This window comes from Eutrigla gurnardus, assembly GCF_963514095.1.
Source record: "Eutrigla gurnardus genome assembly, chromosome: 16".
NCBI lineage: Eukaryota > Metazoa > Chordata > Actinopteri > Perciformes > Triglidae > Eutrigla > Eutrigla gurnardus.
In genome coordinates, this window is record NC_139927.1 from 7,407,043 (window position 1) to 7,424,886 (window position 17,844).

At 44.6% G+C, this 17,844-nt stretch overlaps 1 protein-coding gene across 1 annotated transcript; it reads left to right on the forward strand.

Annotated features, from left to right (window-relative positions):
- Positions 1-603: 603 nt before the first annotated feature.
- On the forward strand, positions 604-16,063 carry rp1l1b (rp1 like 1b; the record flags this gene model as incomplete). The annotated part of the gene is made up of 4 exons (XM_084030475.1): positions 604-1,098; positions 3,216-3,381; positions 3,552-4,244; positions 9,675-16,063. 4 exons carry the CDS (start codon positions 604-606, stop codon positions 16,061-16,063), a joined length of 7,743 nt encoding a protein of 2,580 aa, XP_083886601.1.
- Positions 16,064-17,844: the final 1,781 nt, after the last annotated feature.

Genomic DNA, 17,844 nt, shown 5'->3' on the forward strand with positions numbered 1-17,844 from the left:
TTGGCCAGTGAGTTCAGCAGCTGCTCAACTGTGAAGTATTCTTAGTCTGGCTATATTTGTCTGTTTTGTGTCAACCAATATAATAGCATAGTGCACATAAAATAGTATATTTTGAAGTAAAATCGGATGATAGTCTGCTAATCTGTGAATAATTTCGCAACAGAATTATTTCCCAAAAGATTATTGTCTACAAAGACCGTCTTAGGATATCCCGAAGTAAATCCAGTTGCCTTAGACTTAGTAGTACCTCTATAGATAAACATAGAACAGTATTCACCTGGAGGATTTTACTTTTCAGATGATCCTCATGTCAGCCCTCAACATGCTCTGGGACTAATTTAGACTTAAGTAGTGAAGAGCCGAGGTATTATATCAGCTAAAAAGCAAAAAATGCCCCTGCAAGTTGCGGGTTGCATGTAAAGGACAAACAAATGTTTGTTTTTAATTGTTTTAATTTCTCTTTCGGCCCAGGATGAACGGGAGCCATGCAGGTGTGTGGTGGAACACCTTCTCCTGCGCAGGAGAAACATGACGACCCCCTGACAACCTGCCCTTGTCCGCCGCTCACCTGAGAACCTTCCAGAGCAGTGACCGTCACTCAACATGTCTTCCCACAAACGCAACTTCCAGTGCTTCAACGCCGTCGGCGGTGAAGGCGCCCACGATCCTTCCCTCTCTTTCAAGCATCACACCGTCCGGCTCCCCAGGATCCACCACCATGGCATGGTGGCCCACCACGAACCCCCTGAAGAATGCTGCCTTTGCTCCGAGTACAGACACGCCCAGGCCCTGGAAGCATTAGAGACTCAGGTCAAACCTTTGTATCACACTCACGCACCACATCACCACCATCACCCACACCCCTATGTTCTCAGGGGGCCGACCCGGCCTGAAGAGCACCCTTCGGCGCGTTCAGGCCACAGTCATCATCACAGGTACAATAAAAGGGTGGTGCTGGTGAAGAACAGCGACCCTTCGTTGAGGAAGACGATCGTCTTGCACCGTAGGAGTCTTCACAGCTTTGGGCTTTTCCTAGAAGAAGTTTCTGAGCTCATGCAGTACCACATCAGGAAGTTGTACACCGTGGAAGGCCACAAGGTGAGGTCATAAACACCTGGAAGGTCATGAAAAGATTGGTTTTGATGTTCTGTTTAACTTGGCATACACTTCACATAACAGAGTTTGGGAGGATATATGAGATTTTATACCATTATCTGTACAGGAAACGTCTTTTTTTACAAGAGGAAGTTTCTGTGCTTGTCAAAACCGCCTAGTAGATTACTGATTTGAAAAGTATGCCAATTCAGAAATTAACCGTATACTATTAGTTGAATTTGGCTTTTTTACTCTGTGAAATATGTTGTGCTTTTAAACATTGCTGTTGTTCATGCCTGAGATTGAAAAACCAGAGTGAAAGGGAGGCCTCTAGTGACAGGACTGGCTCCCTACTAAATCCAAGCTGAGATTTTTGTCAACTACATCAGAACACAATAAAGGTAATTTTATGGCAACATTCAATTTTAAAACACATCACTTAGCTGCATATCATATAAAAAGCATTAGGCTACTGGCTCTTTTTTAAAAAAAACTTTTTTTTTATTAAGACTATTGCATATTTGCCGTGGAAATAAATAATGAAATTCAATAGATAAAATTATTTAAAAGGTGCATCCATTTTTTTTTACAATGATAGGAGGAGTCAATATACTGTGCCAAAGTATTTCTGAAATAGAAAAGTACCTGTGCTCTAAACATCACCATACAAATCCACATGATATTCTGCTTCATTTGTGTACAATTTATTTCTAGAATTTCATCTGGAAGGAAAGGCCGCTGTAACTAACATCTCTTTAATACAGTAAATATTTTGAGTGTGTGCATGAGGGAATTAAACGGGGATATTCCCTCACACATACACACATCAGATTGTGGATATTTCTCCAAACCCCATTAATCTCGGTCACATCAGAGCTATTTTTGAGAGAGGAAAAACAGGTCAACGTCGAAGCTCCACTCCCCTACTTTTACACCGGAGGTGTCTCAGAAACCTGTCTTCCACAGTGGCAATTAATTATCTTCACCTGGGGTTCGTGTGACCGTGGATGAAGCCATTCCTCTGCCTTCACCAGCATTGGATTTAAAACACAAAACTGCACTTTCATCAAAACTGACTGCTTGCAAGCAAAATCAGATCAACAAAACTCTATATTTTAGTCTGCGCTTCTCTGAGTTGCATAGCTGTCATTGGGGAACAGAAGCAGCACTATTCAAAATTGAGTGTCATGAAAACGCAAAAGCAGAGTTACATGAATAAGAAAAAAACAAATAGGAATAGTACTTTACTAATGTTTGTGTAAAAATCCCTCAGCAACTAGGCCTTTGCATGGAGATGATAAGGAAAACAGGTCAGCACACACTCCCCCCCAAGATTAGCATTCAGCCATTCAGGTTAATCACCTGCAAGACAGAAGACTTTAATTCACTCTACTGTGATGATGAAGATGATTAGCCTGCATGATTAGCCATCCACTTTTGTTCATCACCTTGAAAGACTTGTTTCTGTTGCATTCTGCATTTTAGGAGTATAGGGGTCCAAAAGAAAACCACTAAATCAAAGTAATGATATTGTGTTAAAGGGTTAAAAACACAGCCCACTATTCTGCTTTTCTATATAAGTTAGCGTGTTACTTTTTCAGTAAGTGTGAAATACTGCTGAGCATTAGCCGTGGCTAAAGTGACAAAGGCAGCTCCCCTTTGCAAAAACGCACCGTCATTGTGACGTTTCAATGAGATCATCCTGGATTAGGATATTTATCTTGTCTTTGACTCACAGCTTGACTCACAGCCTTCTCTTGCAGAGTGTGAGAGCATTCAGCTGTAAAATAAGGTTACTGGATACTTTTGATACAATATTAAAAGCATAAAACCCATACTTGAGGAGGAGGAGCTTAAATCTTGAGAGCTATACATTACAAATCACCAACACTGCATCCACTATGACTACAGGCTCATAAATATGCACTCAAGGTTACAAATGTCCACCCAATTGCATGTCTTCTGCATTCAATTTGCTCACACCTACACAAAGTTAAAAAGGCTAACAAGGACTGATAGCCAAAAGAAAAAATATATTCATTTTCAGCCAGAAATGTATTATGTCCCTGCATTTAATCCAAACGGTTCCAAAACTAATACTTTCTGTTTTTCTGTTTCAGATCAACAATATTCAGAGTCTCATGCAGTGTCCCAGCATGCTCATCTGTGTGGGACGTGAGCCCTCTCACCACTCCATCGGGGAGAATCTTTGGAAAACATCTGATGACAAACTACCGAAGCTGAGCATGAGGTCACGCTCCAATGTCTGGACCGAAGGACATGACGGTAGGAGGAACAGTTCATCATCAAAGACTTTATTTCTGAATTAGCTTTTTATAATTAGATTATTTGTGTGTTCGATTTTTGGTGGACCGGTTATATCGAGTATAATTGAGGCGTACAAAATGAGCTATGTCATCTATTTTCTTTTCTTTTGTCTTTTTTTGTGCCTCAAGGACTTCCAACAAAGAAAAGTGTCAATCCACAACCAGAATCTGACAACAGAGCTGCCGGACAATCGGTGTCATCTGACAAGTCGCTACCAGACGGAACCGAGTCTCCAGATAACATGGACGGCATGAGAGATGATGATATAGAGAAACGGGTGCGTGTTAATAAAGATGGCAGCTTGTCTATGGAAATGAAAGTGTGCTTCCGGCTGCAGAATGATGAAACACTGCACTGGTCGACACAGGTAAGAAAGAAAACAAGTGGGACCTCTGAATTCCCAGAAGCGCCCTGTTTTGCACAGGTTAGTGATAGAAGCTGCTCAGGATCTGAAAACGTCTCTGCCGGTGAGCAAGATGAGGCTTACATCACGAGGCGCCACACAGAGGAGCCTCATTGTCCTCACTGTTGCAGTCACTGCCAGGATTACGACACCTGGAAACACGTCAAAGGAACACGCGGAGAGACTCGCCGGATTCGAACCTCCAGCTCAAGCGCGTCCTCGCACACGGTGGTCTCCAGGAAGAGAGTAGTCGAAAGGCAAACGAGCGAAGATTCAAGGGAGCAAACGGAGCAAGTGGTGGAGAGGGAAACCTGCGTGGAGCAGACCGTTGAGGCAGCTGAAATTGTAGAGTACTGCATCATCAGGAGCGCTACTTGCTCACCAAAGTGCAAGGTGAAATCCTCCACACGGGACGACTGTGAGGTGTGTGTCGATGCTTCGCCAAATGATCAGTTTGATGACGCAATTGCTCAAATATCAGAGGAAAAGGAACAAACCGAATCTAGTGCTTCCTCTGGGGCATCAACAGAGCTCGAGGAAGATCAAAATAATGAGGATGACATCCCAACGAGTGCTTCAAGAGCATCTTCTCAAAATAGTAAACCTGAAAGGGAAGTGACACCTATACGGCATTCATCACTGAGCCCTACGGCTAAAACATCCGAAGCTTCCGGGCACTCAAGCAAGTCAAGGAAATCCCAAAAGCTGAACCCTTGTAACTGCGGACAAATCAAGGCCCAGACTGAAGAGGAAGGTGGGATACAGAGAGATCAATCAAGTGCCATGTCTGTTAAATCAAATATCTCTCGCAGATCGAATGACTCCGAAGACATACAGAACACAGCGTCTGAAGATATAGAGGAAACAAGATCCAAAAGTGCCATGTCAGTTCATTCAAATGCCTCAACAGAATCAAAACCCACAGATTTAGTTGTCACAGCGGTGGAAATGCAAGCACACGATGACGGAGAAACAGAGGAGGAACCATCAAGCAGCGAGTCTGTTGAATCCTCTAAATCCGAAATGTCAGTGAAGTCAGAAGTGGCAGCTGAACAGCAGAAATCAGAGGAGCATGTTGATGAAAATGTTGAGGAAGAGGAGGGAGCTGAAGCAGCCGGGGAAGATCAAGAGAGAGTGCCAAGTGTAATGTCAACCAAATCAAGTGCATCCGCAAGATCCGCACGTTCAAAAGTATCGAAGCTTCAAGATGAAGAAAATGCTCAGGAAGATATTCAGGAGAGAGCATCTAGTGCTCTGTCAGAAAAATCATCAAAGTGTGAAACATCTGAGATTGAGAATGCGGAGGACGTGCAAGATGCTGACGCCAGATCACCTAGTGCTTTGTCAAATAAAGCTGACAGTGAGGAGGAGGTATCACAAAATGTGGATAGAGCTCCAAGTTCCATGTCTGCAAAATCCATAAGGTCAAATGCATCCGCGAGGTCCAGAAACTCGGGAAGATCTGAACAAGCAATAGTGTCTGATCTATCACCTGTAGAAAATCTTGAAAGAGCATCGAGTGCGATGTCAGCTAGGTCTGTCAAGTCAAATATATCTGCAGCATCTAGAAAGTCAAAAGGTTGCAAAGAAATAAATGTGGAAGAACCGACAGCGAGAGCAACCAGTGCTATGTCAGCTAAGTCTAACGCTGAAGAGGAAAATGAAGGGAGACCACAAAGCACAATATCGGTCAAGTCAGCAAAGTCGGCGAAGTCAAATATTTCTACAAAATCTGTCCGATCTAAAACATCTGAAGTTCCTCATGAAGGAAGCGATGATGACCAGGAGGACGGAAATGATGGAGAGGAAACCGAAGATGATGATGCTGAAGTGAGAGCATCCAGTGCAATGTCCGAAAAATCACAAGTGTCTGAAGATAAGTCTGAGGAAAACGACAAAGACGAGGCAATTTCAGAAAGGGCACAGAGTGCAATGTCAGCAAAATCTGCAAAGTCAAATGCCTCTGCAGTTTCTAGGAAATCAAAGACTTCTCAAGTTCTTTCCGAGCATAATGGTGATATTGGCGTCGAAGAGGAGACTGAAGGGAGATCAGTGACCTCAATGTCAGTGCAGTCGATTGAGTCAAGCATTTCTGCAAGATCAAATAAGTCAAAATGTTCCACTCGTCTTCCAGCCGAAGATAGCTCCGAGACCTCTGAGGCCAAAAATGACGAAGAGCAATCTGAAGAAAGATCAGCAAGCAGCATGTCGGCTAAATCAGTAAATCATGTCTCTGAAATCTCCATAAAGTCTACAGAGAGAGCCCCAAGCAATCTATCAGTCAGGTCAGGAAAATCAGCAAAGTCAAATGTTTCTGCAACATCTAAAAGATCCAAAGTGTCTGAAGTGCCCTTGGGAGATGATGGTGACAATCCTGAGGAAAGAGTTGTTGAAGGGGAGAGTGAAGGGAGAGCAATGAGTTCAATGTCCGTCCAGTCCGTTAAATCAAATATTTCTGCAAGAACAAATAGGTCCAAATGCTCTGTTCACTTTCAAGCCAAGGAAAGCTCTGAGATACCCGATGAAGAACATGACAAAGAAGAAACTGAAGAAAGATCAGCGAGCAGCATGTCAGACATATCAGTCCAGTCTCATGTTTCTGCAATATCTATAAAGTCTGCACAAAGAGCTTCGAGTGCTTTGTCAGCTAAATCAGCAAAGTCACATGCTTCTACAAAATCTAAAAAATCAAAAGCTTCTGACGTTCAGTCTGTCAAAAGTACTGGCACTCCTGATGAAGCGGATGATGAAGAGGAAGCTCAAGAGAGAGCAGAGAGTGCCATGTCAGCCAAAACTGAAAAGTCAGCCATTTCTGTCAAATCTGCGAAGTCAAAAGGACCGGATGGTCCTGCTGAAGAGAACATATCTGATCATGAGGAACACACGGAGAGAGCTCCAAGCACTATATCAGTCAGATCAGCAAAATCAAATATTTCCTCAAGATCAAATAGGTCCAAATGTTCTGCTCACATTCCAGCTGAAGACAATTCAGACAAAGAGCAAACTGAAGAAAGATCAACAAGCAGCATGTCAGCCAAATCAGTCCAGTCACATGTTTCTGAAATGTCTATAAAGTCTGCAGAGAGAGCTCCAAGCAATATATCCGTCAGATCTGCAAAATCAAATGTTTCAGCAACATCTAGAAGATCTAAAGTGTCTGAAGTTCCCTTGGAAGACGGTTGTGACAATCCTGAGGAACGAGTTGTTGAAGGGGAGAGTGAAGGGAGAGCGATTAGTTCAATGTCTGTCCAGTCGGTTAAATCAAGTATTTCTGCAAGATCAAATAGGTCCAAATGTTCAGCTCACATTCCAGCTGAAGACAATTCTGACAACGAAGAAACTGATGAAAGATCAGCAAGCAGCATGTCAGCCAAATCACTGCAGTCCCACTTTTCCGAAATCTCTATAAAGTCTGCAGAAAGAACTCCGAGTGCTTTGTCAGCTAAATCAGCAAAGTCACATGTTTCTACAAAATCAAAAAAATCTAAAGCTTCTGAAGTCCAGTCTTGTAAAACCGGCACTCCTGATGAAGGAGATGATGAAGAGGAAGCTCAAGAGAGAGCACAGAGTGCCATGTCAGCCAAAACTGCAAAGTCAACCATTTCTGTCAAATCTGCTAAGTCAAATGGACCGGCTGGTCCTGCTGAAGAAGACATATCTGATGATGAGGAACATATGGAGAGAGCTCCAAGCAATATATCAGTCAGGTCAGCAAAATCAGCCAAATCAAATGTGTCTGCAGGATCTAGAAGATCCAAAGTGTCTGAAGTTCCTCTGGGAGATGATGGTGACAATCCTGAGGAGAGAGTAGTTGAAGGAGAGAGTGAAGGGAGAACAATTAGTTCAATGTCTGTCCAGTCAGTTAAATCAAATATGTCCTCGAGATCAAATAGGTCCAAATGTTCTGCTCACATTCCAGCTGAAAAAAGATCTGAGAAACCTGATGAAGAAGAAACTGACGAAAGATCAGCAAGCAGCATGTCAGCCAAATCAGTCCAGTCCCACTTTTCTGAAATCTCTATAAAGTCTGCAGAAAGAACTCCAAGTGCTTTGTCAGCTAAATCAGCAAAGTCACATGTTTCTACAAAATCAAAAAAATCGAAAGCTTCTGAAGTCCAGTCTTGTAAAACCGGCCCTCCTGATGAAGGAGATGGGGAAGAGGAAGCTCAAGAGAGAGCACAGAGTGCCATGTCAGCCAAAACTGCAAAGTCAACCATTTCTGTCAAATCTGCAAAGTCAAAAGGACCGGATGGTCCTGCTGAAGAGAACATATCTGATGATGAGGAACACACGGAGAGAGCTCCAAGCAATATATCAGTCAGATCAGCAAAATCAGTCAAGTCAAATATTTCAGCAACATCTAGAAGATCCAAAGTGTCTGAAATTCCTTTGGAAGACGGTGCTGACAATACTGAGGTAAGAGTTGTTGAAGGAGAGAATGAAGGGAGAGCAATGAGTTCAATGTCTGTCCAGTCAGTTAAATCAAATATGTCAGCAAGATCAAATAGGTCCAAATGTTCTGCTCACATTCCAGCTGAAGACAATTCTGACAAAGAAGAAACCGAAGAAAGATCAGTGAGCAGCATGTCAGCCAAATCACTGCAGTCACACTTCTCTGAAATATCTATTCTGTCTGCACAGAGAGCTCCAAGTGCTTTGTCAGCTAAATCAGCAAAGTCACATGCTTCTACAAAATCTAAAAAATCAAAAGCTTCTGACGTCCAGTCTGTCAAAACTACTGGCACTACTGTTGTAGGAGATGATGAAGAGGAAGCTCAAGAGAGAGGACAGAGTGCCATGTCAGCCAAAACTGCAAAGTCATCCATTTCTGTCAAATCTGCGAAGTCAAAAGCATTGGATGGTCCTGCTGAAGAGAACATATCTGATCATGAGGAACACATGGAGAGAGCTCCAAGCAATATATCAGTCAGATCAGCAAAGTCAGGGAAGTCAAATGTTTCTGGAAGATCAAAGAAATCAAAAGTTTCGGACATTCCTACTGATCAAATCGTTAATTCTCCTAGTAAGGCAAATGAAGAGGAGCTTGATGAAAGTAGATCAGTAAGTTCAGGTCTTTCACTTGGTTCCAATGTTTCTAAAAGATCAAGTCAGTTGAAAGGTTCTACTGATGTCCCCGTTGAAGAAAGCATAGCCAGACCTAAGTCACATGCTTCAACAGTATCTATGAAATCAAATGCTTCTAAAGTTCCTCCTGATACTAACACTCCTGAGGGGAGCGACGATGAGGAAGAAACTGCAGACAGAGCAGAGAGTGCAATGTCTGCAATGTCAACTATTTCTGCACTATCACATAAGTCGGAGGTCTCGGCTGCCCCCAGCCCAGATTCTACCAAATCTAAAAAGTCAAAATGTTCCGATGTTCTGGCCGAAGAAGCGAAATCTACGAAATCAAATGCTTCTGAAGTTACGACGGCCATTTCAGATGGAGGGGATGGTGAAGAGGTAGCTCAAGAGAGAGCACACAGCGCAATGTCAGCCAAATCCACACAGTCAGCCATGTCCGTAAAATCGAGCAAGTCAAAGGTCAGCAAGGTTCCTTCAGAAGAAAACACGTCAAATGATGAGGAAACTGCACAGAGACCAGCAAGCACTGCGTCAGCTAAATCAGCCAGGTTTGCCAAATCAATGCGATCAAAAGCCTCTCATACTCAAGGGGAAGGTAATCATGAGGAGGCTACGGAGCGAGCTCCAAGCAGTACCTCCATCAAATCAGCGAAATCAAGAAAGTCAAATACTTCAGCAGTATCAAAGAAGAACACTGAAGAAGATACCGACGCGAGGGCATTGAGCTCAATGTCTGCAAAATCGTCCAATGTAAATGGTGAAGATGAGGGTGGGAACGAAGCTGAAAATAAATCAACCGCTGAAGTGGAAGAAAACATGGCCGATTGTGAGGAAAATGAAGAGAGAACCCCAAGTGCCATGTCAGTGAAATCATTAAGGTCTGATCTATCTCTGAGGTCAAGGAAATCAAACGTTTCACAACAAACAGCTGAATCACATGCCGAGGATGTAGATCAAACAGAGACGACGACAAGTATTTCATCAGCAAATTTCTCCACAAGAAGCACGTCCAACAAGTCCAACGCATCGGAAATGGCTGCAAAGTCAGTGAAATCTGAGAGAGCTCCAAGTGCCGTGTCAGCAAAGTCAAATATATCGGTGAGATCAAAGAAATCAAAAGCATCTGATTTTCCTGTTGAGCGAACACTTAGCCCTGTGTCTGTGAAATCCCATCGATCTGAAATGTTAAGAACAACCGAAATCCCGGCTCTGACAGTCGAGGAAATTGAAGACAGAGTGCTTACACCCAAGTCCGCGTGTTCGATGCGTTCAAACAAGTCAGCGGCATCGGATGTTAAAGGAGCGAAAAGCGAAGGGCGGCCAAAAAGTTCCTTAACCGTCAAATCGAATCTCTCTGTGAAATCTCGAAAATCCAAAGTCGCTGATATTTTGACGGACGACGTAAACGTTCCCACCGAGAAGGCCAGCGTTTCTCCGATAACTGCGGGGGAAGTTGGGAACCCTGACGACAAGCGGACATCCAGTCCTTCGAAGCGGATGACAAACGGTCCAATGGATGTTCCGGATAGCAAAAGTGACAAAAGCAGCAGACGCAGACACAAGAGCACAACTGCTGATGAGTATGAGCTGATTCCATCCAGCCTTCCGAACGCGTCGCCTGCCGAGGTGGTGAACGATTGGCTGAATTCCATGCCGGCAGACGGCGATACGTGTATCTACGACATGGAGGAATTTAACGAAGGCTGCGACGCGCAAAAAAATGACCACGTGAACGAGGAAGTTAACAGAATGAAGGAGAACGGAAACGACGACGCCGAGAAAACAAAAGACACAAATGAAGGCGCTGGTGTGAGCAGCGTCCCCAACGGTGACGGCCAAACCAGCGCGGATGCGAATGTGGACGGCGCCTGCACTCGGAGAGACGACGCATCGAAAATATTCAACTCTTCCGTGCATGTGATGAAGGTTCTTTTAAATCCAAAGCTCGACAGATGTAACAGTTTACCAGAAATTTCCCCGGTGAGCGGACGTAAACTAAGCACTTCAGCTCAAGGTTTTCTGGATTGCCTTGTGAAGCTGCAGTTGATAGACCATAATCCTGAAAATGCGAACGAAAAGGACGCGAGATACCAAGAGCTCATGAGTATTCTTCGATCCCTTTGGCTTTGCGATCCTCCAGAAAAGGAACACACGTTGAAGAAGGATCATCGGCATTCTCTGGATGATGAATTCAATCACACGTCGTCCTCCGGTGTGGACGTCAACAGTGGCTCCACGGGCTCCGGGAACAGCAGCGATGGCGCCAACGCTAATGCAACGCAACCACACACGAGCGGTGATACGTTACGGAAAGTGCAAGAAGTCAATGAAGAGGAAGAGGAAGAGGAAGTAGAAGGTCAGTGGATGGCCGAGAGAGAAGTTGAAGCAACCGATGAGGAAAAACAGAAAGAAGACGATCCGGCAACGGACGAGACAATTAGAAGTGATGACAGTCTTAGGGAACTACCTGAAACGCCGCCATCCTCGGGCAAGAGTTCAGGAAATGACAGCAAAACAGTGTCTCAAAATCCCGACCCCGTTTGGGTTTTAAGCTTATTGACTAAAATAGAAAAGCAGTTCATGGCACATTATATCAATGCAATGAGAGAGTTCAAAGTCAGATGGAACTTGGATAACAATGAGCAGCTCGACATGATGATAAGTGAACTCAAAACCGAGGTCCAAAAGAGAATCCAAACGAGTATAAACAGGGAACTGAGGAAGATTCAAGGTCAAGCTGGCAAACCGAGACCTCCCAAAGAGTCAATGTCCCGCACGTCCACCGCGCACACGGAAGAGAGGCGACGGAGGATGAAGATCATGTTCAAACAGTCAGTCGATCAGCAAGCAGACAAAAGCGACGATTCAGCGACAGGCACTTCCTACAGCGACCAGCGCAGTGAAAACGATGACGAACACTGTCCATGCGAGACATGCATTCAGAAGAAAATGGCTTCCAGGCCATCGCTTCCTGCAGAAGCTATGAACGTGGCACCCGTCGTCATGGCCTTTGACCTGAAACGGATTCTGATGATGAAAAATGACCACCCTGCTACCACGGCGGCAACGAAATGCACATCTCACTGTGAAAAAGACAGTGAAACGAAAGCGGCGGAAACGTGTGTGGAAGGTGTTATCGCCAAAGCTGTAAGAGAAGTGGAAGGAGACGAAGTACGCCACGACGCCGAAGACGAAAATGAGTCTGAAAACGATGGAGCAGAAGAAGTAGATACCCTAAAAGAATCCAGTGAACTGAGTGTTGCTGAAGACATAGAAGTCTCTCCTGTAGACAATAATGAGAAAATAAGCAAGGAAGTGCCTGCTGAAAGTGCAGGAGAAGAGGACGATGTGGCTCCTGCAACTGAAGATGAATCTGACAGAGAAGACGATGTGAAAGCAGAGGTGGTTGATGATGATGACGAGGTTCCTGCCACAAGTCCAGATGAGTCTGCAGAGGAGAACGATGACTCGTCAAAAGAGGCAGCTGAAGAAGGAGCAACTGAAGATGAGCTTGTTGTTCAAAAGGAGGTTGCCGTTACGAGTGAGGAAGAACTGAAGGAGGAGGCAGCTGAAGATGAAAATGCAGAAGAGACTGCTGTGGTGGTCACAAGTGAACATGAATCTGACATGGATGAGGCTGAGGAAGAAGGGACGGTCAAAGATGACGAGGAGATTGCTGCCGTGGATGCAGATGAATTGACGCGTGAAGTTGCTGAAGATGAAAATGCAACGGAAGATGTGCTAGAAATGACAGAGGAAAATGATGCAGTTGATGAAGATGACGCAGTCGTTGAAAAGGAGGTTGCTGTTACAAGTGAGGACGAACTGAAGGAGGAGGCTGCTGAAGCCACCTCAGCTGAAGATGAAGATGCAGAGGAAGATGCGGAAGACACAACTGAACATGAATCTGAACATGAGGAGGCTGTGGTAGCAGGGGCAGTGGAAGACGTGGAAGAGACGGCTGCCACCGGTGATGATGATTCTGCAGAGAGTTTAGATGACGCCACAAATGAAGATGAAAGTGCAGAGGGGAAGGATGCAACGGTTGATGAACTGTCAGAGGAGCCGACTGTAGGAGCAGAAACCGAAGATGAGATGGCTGTAGAAGAAGAAACCACAAATGAAGAGGAATCAAAGGAAGATGAACTTGCAGCAGAGGAGACTGCTGCTGCAGCTGCACCTGAGGATGAATCCGAGGGTGAAGACGTTGTGGATGAAGACGTTCTGGCCACCACCGAAAACGAGTCTGCAGATGAGAACAATGACACTGAAAAAGCAGAAACTGAAGATGAGATTTCTGTTGAGAAGGAGATTGCCGTCACGAGTGAAGATGAATGCAATGAAGAGGCGGCTGAAGTTACCGCTGCAGAAGATGAAAATGCAGCAGAGGATGAAAATGCAGTGGAAGATGTTGCAGACACAACTGAAGTTGCCTCTACACATGAGGATGAAACTGCAGAGGATAATGAGGTGCTGGCTGAGGAAGGAGAAACTGAAGATGAGGTAATTGTTGAAAAGGAGGCTGCTGTTACAAGTGATGAGGAACTGAAGGAGGAGGAAGCCACCTCAGCTGAAGACGAAAATGTAGAGGAAGATGTGGAAGACACAAATGAACATGAATCCGAACATGAGGAGGCTGTGGTAGCAGGGGAAGAGGAAGAGACTGCTGCAACCGATGATGATGACTCTGCAGAGAGTTTAGCTGCTACTACAGATGAAGATAACCCTGCAGAGGAGAATGATGCAACGGGTGATGACCTCTCAAAGGAGTCGGCTGTAGAAGCAGAAACTGAAGATGAGCTTGTTGCTGAAAAGGATGTTGCCGTAACGAGCGAGGACCAATTAAAGGAGGAGGCTGCTGAAGCCACCTCGGCTGAGGATGAAAATGAGGAAGAGGCGGCTGGTGTGGCCACAACTGAACACGAGTCTGACAAAGATGATGCTGAAGATGAAGGGTCAGCCGGTGAAGAAGAGATTTCTGCCACGAGTGTGGATGAGTCAGCGGAGGAGAACGATGACACAGCTGACGAATCGTCAAAAGAAGCGGAAGCCGAAGAGGAGATTGCCGTCGAAAAGGGGATCGCAAGTGAAGATGCACCGAAAGAAGATGAAATGACTTCTGTCGTAGCTGTCGTAGCTGCCACCAGCGATGAGGATGCAGCAGAAGATGCGACGACACATGAAGGTGACACTGCGGAGGAGGAGGATGAATTGTCAGCTGAAGCAGTAACAGCTGACGAGACCGCTACAGAAAAGGAGACGGATGTCATAAGTGAAGATGAGTCAAAGGAACAGACGGCTGACGATGAAGCCGAAGCCGAAGGGACGACTGTGGCGGCGACGACCGAAAATGAGTCTGAGAATGAGGCAGGCACGAGTGATGAAGATGAAACTGGAGACAACGACGAAGCAACGACGGCCGAAGACGAAAGATCTGTGAACGTCACGAGTGAAGCTGAAGATAACAGCGCAGCGGAGCAGGCGGATGTCGAAGCCACGACTGAACATGAATCTGACAATGCAGCTGCGGAGTTGGACGAGAAGGAAACAGCTGAGAACGCAGCGAGCGAAGATGAGATTGCTGAAGAAGACGCAAAAGAAGAAGCGGCTGAAGAGGAAGATGTCTCTGCCACAAGCGAACATGAATCGGACAAAGAGGAAGATTCTGCAGAAGACATGGATGCCACCACAAACGATGATGAGATTACAGAGGAGAACACAACCGAAGCTGACGAACTGTTAAAAGAAGCGTCCGAAGCAGAAGATGAGGTTGCTATGGAGAAAGAGGCTGCAACCATAGATGAGGATGACGTCGAGGAGGAGACGGCCGAGATAAAAGAAACGTCGGGCGAAGAAGAAATCAGTAAAGTCGATGATGCATCAGGTGAAGAGGAGGTGGAAGAAAGCACAGAACTTGTAGAAAAGGATGATAGTATGGAAGCTGAATCTGCAGTAGAAGAAAGCTCCAAAGCTGAAAGAGAATCAGAGGAAGAGAGCGATGAATCGGCCACGGGTGAAAGTGAGTCGGTAAACGACGCGACGACAGATGCCAATCAGACTGCCGGAGATGAGGAGTCTTCAAAGGTTATGGACGATAACGAATCCGGAGAGGAGCATTCAGAAATCAAGGCCGATAATGAGACTGTGGATGAGAGCGCAGGAGAAGGTGAAGATGCTGGAGACGGTGAAGATGCAGGAGGGGATGAAGAGGCTACGGATGAAAATGAGACTTTAAGTGAGGCAGAACGTGTTGAAGCCGAGGAGCTCCATGACTCTGAAACATCCGAACAAATAGCAGAAAACGATGCTCAAGATGTTCAAGAAGAAGGAAAAGATGAGGAGGACAATGATATATCCCCCAACGAGGAAGTGGAACAAGGTGAAACAACTGGAGAGGAATCAGAAGAGGCCGGAAATGATGGGGAGGAAAGCGCCAAGGAGTCTGGAGCGACAGGCGGAGATTGCACAGAGGCCGTGACAACCGGAGACGAGGTGGAAGAACGTGGAACGGCGGAAGACGAATCGGGTGGAAGCGATGGTGGAGAGGAGTGTGAAGCAGAAGCATCTGCAGGAGAGGAGGTCGGAGACAACACCGAGGATGAACCTGCAGCAGATAACATGGAAGGAGAAAAAGAAAGCGAGATCACCGAAGAGCATGAAGAAGCCGCTGTCAGTGAGACAAACGATGAAACAGTCGGGCCCGATGATGTGGTGGAGCTCAAGCCTGATGAGGACACGGAGGAATCATCAGCACACCAAGGGGACAACACACCAGCGGGAGGAGATGAAGAGAACGAGGAAGAAGGAACGACCGTAACACAGGATAAGGACGAAGACGTCAAAGTGGAGGAGGAGGCAGAGACGGCCGTTGAAGACTGGAGGGGGAACCAGGGAGATTCAGCTGACGGAGAAGACGAAGCTGAGGAGGATTCAGACGAACCAGAGGATGAAACTGACTGTGGGGAGCAAGAGTCCGGTCTGAGCGAGACGGATCATCAGGTGGCGGATACAGGAGCGGCCGAGAAAACACAATTAATCCCACTTGATACTCGGATCAATGTGGAATCTGAGGATGGAGCTTACGCTGATGCTGAGGATTCTGAGACTGAAGTCAACAGCCAAGAAGATACAAGCCTCGAGGCAAAGACTTGAAAAAAATACGTCATTGTAACGTGACTCTGCAAAGAGTGGGGGGAACTGAACTGTAAAGTGAAGAAAGCAAATACTATTTATTTTATTTATTTTGCAACTTGACTTTAAGTAGAAGAACTTATAAGCACTGAAGAAAAACAAGCACTTTGTTCCAGCATTTCTAATGCTGCGACTGAACACATGCACAACCTCTGATCATGCAGTTGCATGTAAAAGGCACCGTAAAAACTTGAATGTAAATATCATACTGTATATCTGTAGCAAATTTGCACAGTTTTAATGAAAAACTAAACATGGACATACACTTTAGTTTATGCATAGGCCTACCAATTTTGCTGCTCAACAGTTATTTGCAGGAATAAGCCAGTCTGCATGTATTTAATCCTTTTGGTTCACAAGTTAAAACTTAAAGTTGTAATTTTCTAGATCATATTTCTGGAAAGCCAGAAAAATGCTGATACTATTCATTTTGAATGTTTGACTTATTGTGCAGTATTTTAGCGCTGGATTCAAACACCAATACTGGATGATGATTATTATCAGTGTCAGCGTCTGCACAATCAGTGACTGCGTTATAGCTTTAAATGTCTGTAGACAATCCAACAGTGTTTATCAGTAAGAAAATACACTATTCTTTGTGGTACAGAGGTGATTACCTCTGATGAATGTACTGTACTTATTGTCTCAAATAAAAAAAGGTATTTCAATTTTTTTGTGTTTTTTTTACTCTCATGAAAAGGTGTCACTGTGCATGTAACACATAAAATAATATCTAAAATAATAAAAATAATGATTTATTAATTGAATTTATACGCTGAACTACGAAGTTAGAACAACGTAAATATATCATTATCATTGCGTCAATATTTTTGGGTCATATTGAACACTACTTAAAACAATCAAAATGATCGATCTATCATAATCACAGAGCATGTACCGTTATTTCAAATAATCTAATCAGCTCCTGTGGATGAGAGCGTGAGACACTCTGGTGAGACTCCATTCTACTGCGAGCGCCATGAGACGGAGCTGATGGATGTTCCTCTCTCAGAGTTTCCATTTGCACTCTCTCGTGGTCATGTGACACACATAATTGGTGTCACTCTGATTGGCTGCATAACACCACAGAGGGGCAGGTCACTCTCCTGGAGCATTCTCATTGAGACACGAACATGCCTCAACACGCATTCTCTAAAGCCCTTTAGTGCCTTCTTGTATTCTTGTCATGTGATATAGATATATAATTTATTGATTTATTTTTTATATAGAGTGTGGGTATCATATCTGATTAAAAAGATGTGGTGTCGTCCATCTTTTAGGAGCTATAACACCAAGATATTTCTGTCAGGAGTGGCTGGAGACTGTATATTCATCACGTTGTAGAAACACAACTCAAACGGGATGATAATATCGCTCCATGTCTGCTGGATGTTTAACTTGACCAGCTGAAAACTTGTGGGGGCTTTTTTCTTTACAAGCTTGATTGGGTTTCTTCTGCCCCCTTGTGGCTAAAAAAAACAAACGAAAGCTCAAAAAGAATTTTCAGAAATATGACTAAATCAAAGACACTTTGCATTTAAAGGACTGCACATCCACTTCAAATAACGTGGCTGGCTAATAAGACCTCTGTTCATGTTGAAGGTGGGTGGAGACATGTTGCTAATAATACATCCCCGGACTCAATGTGTAAATAAGAATAAAGAAAAGGTAGAAGCTGTTCCGCCAATCAGCCATGGCAGTCTTGAGAAGTGGTCAAATTCTTGCTTAATTAGTGTTTTCAC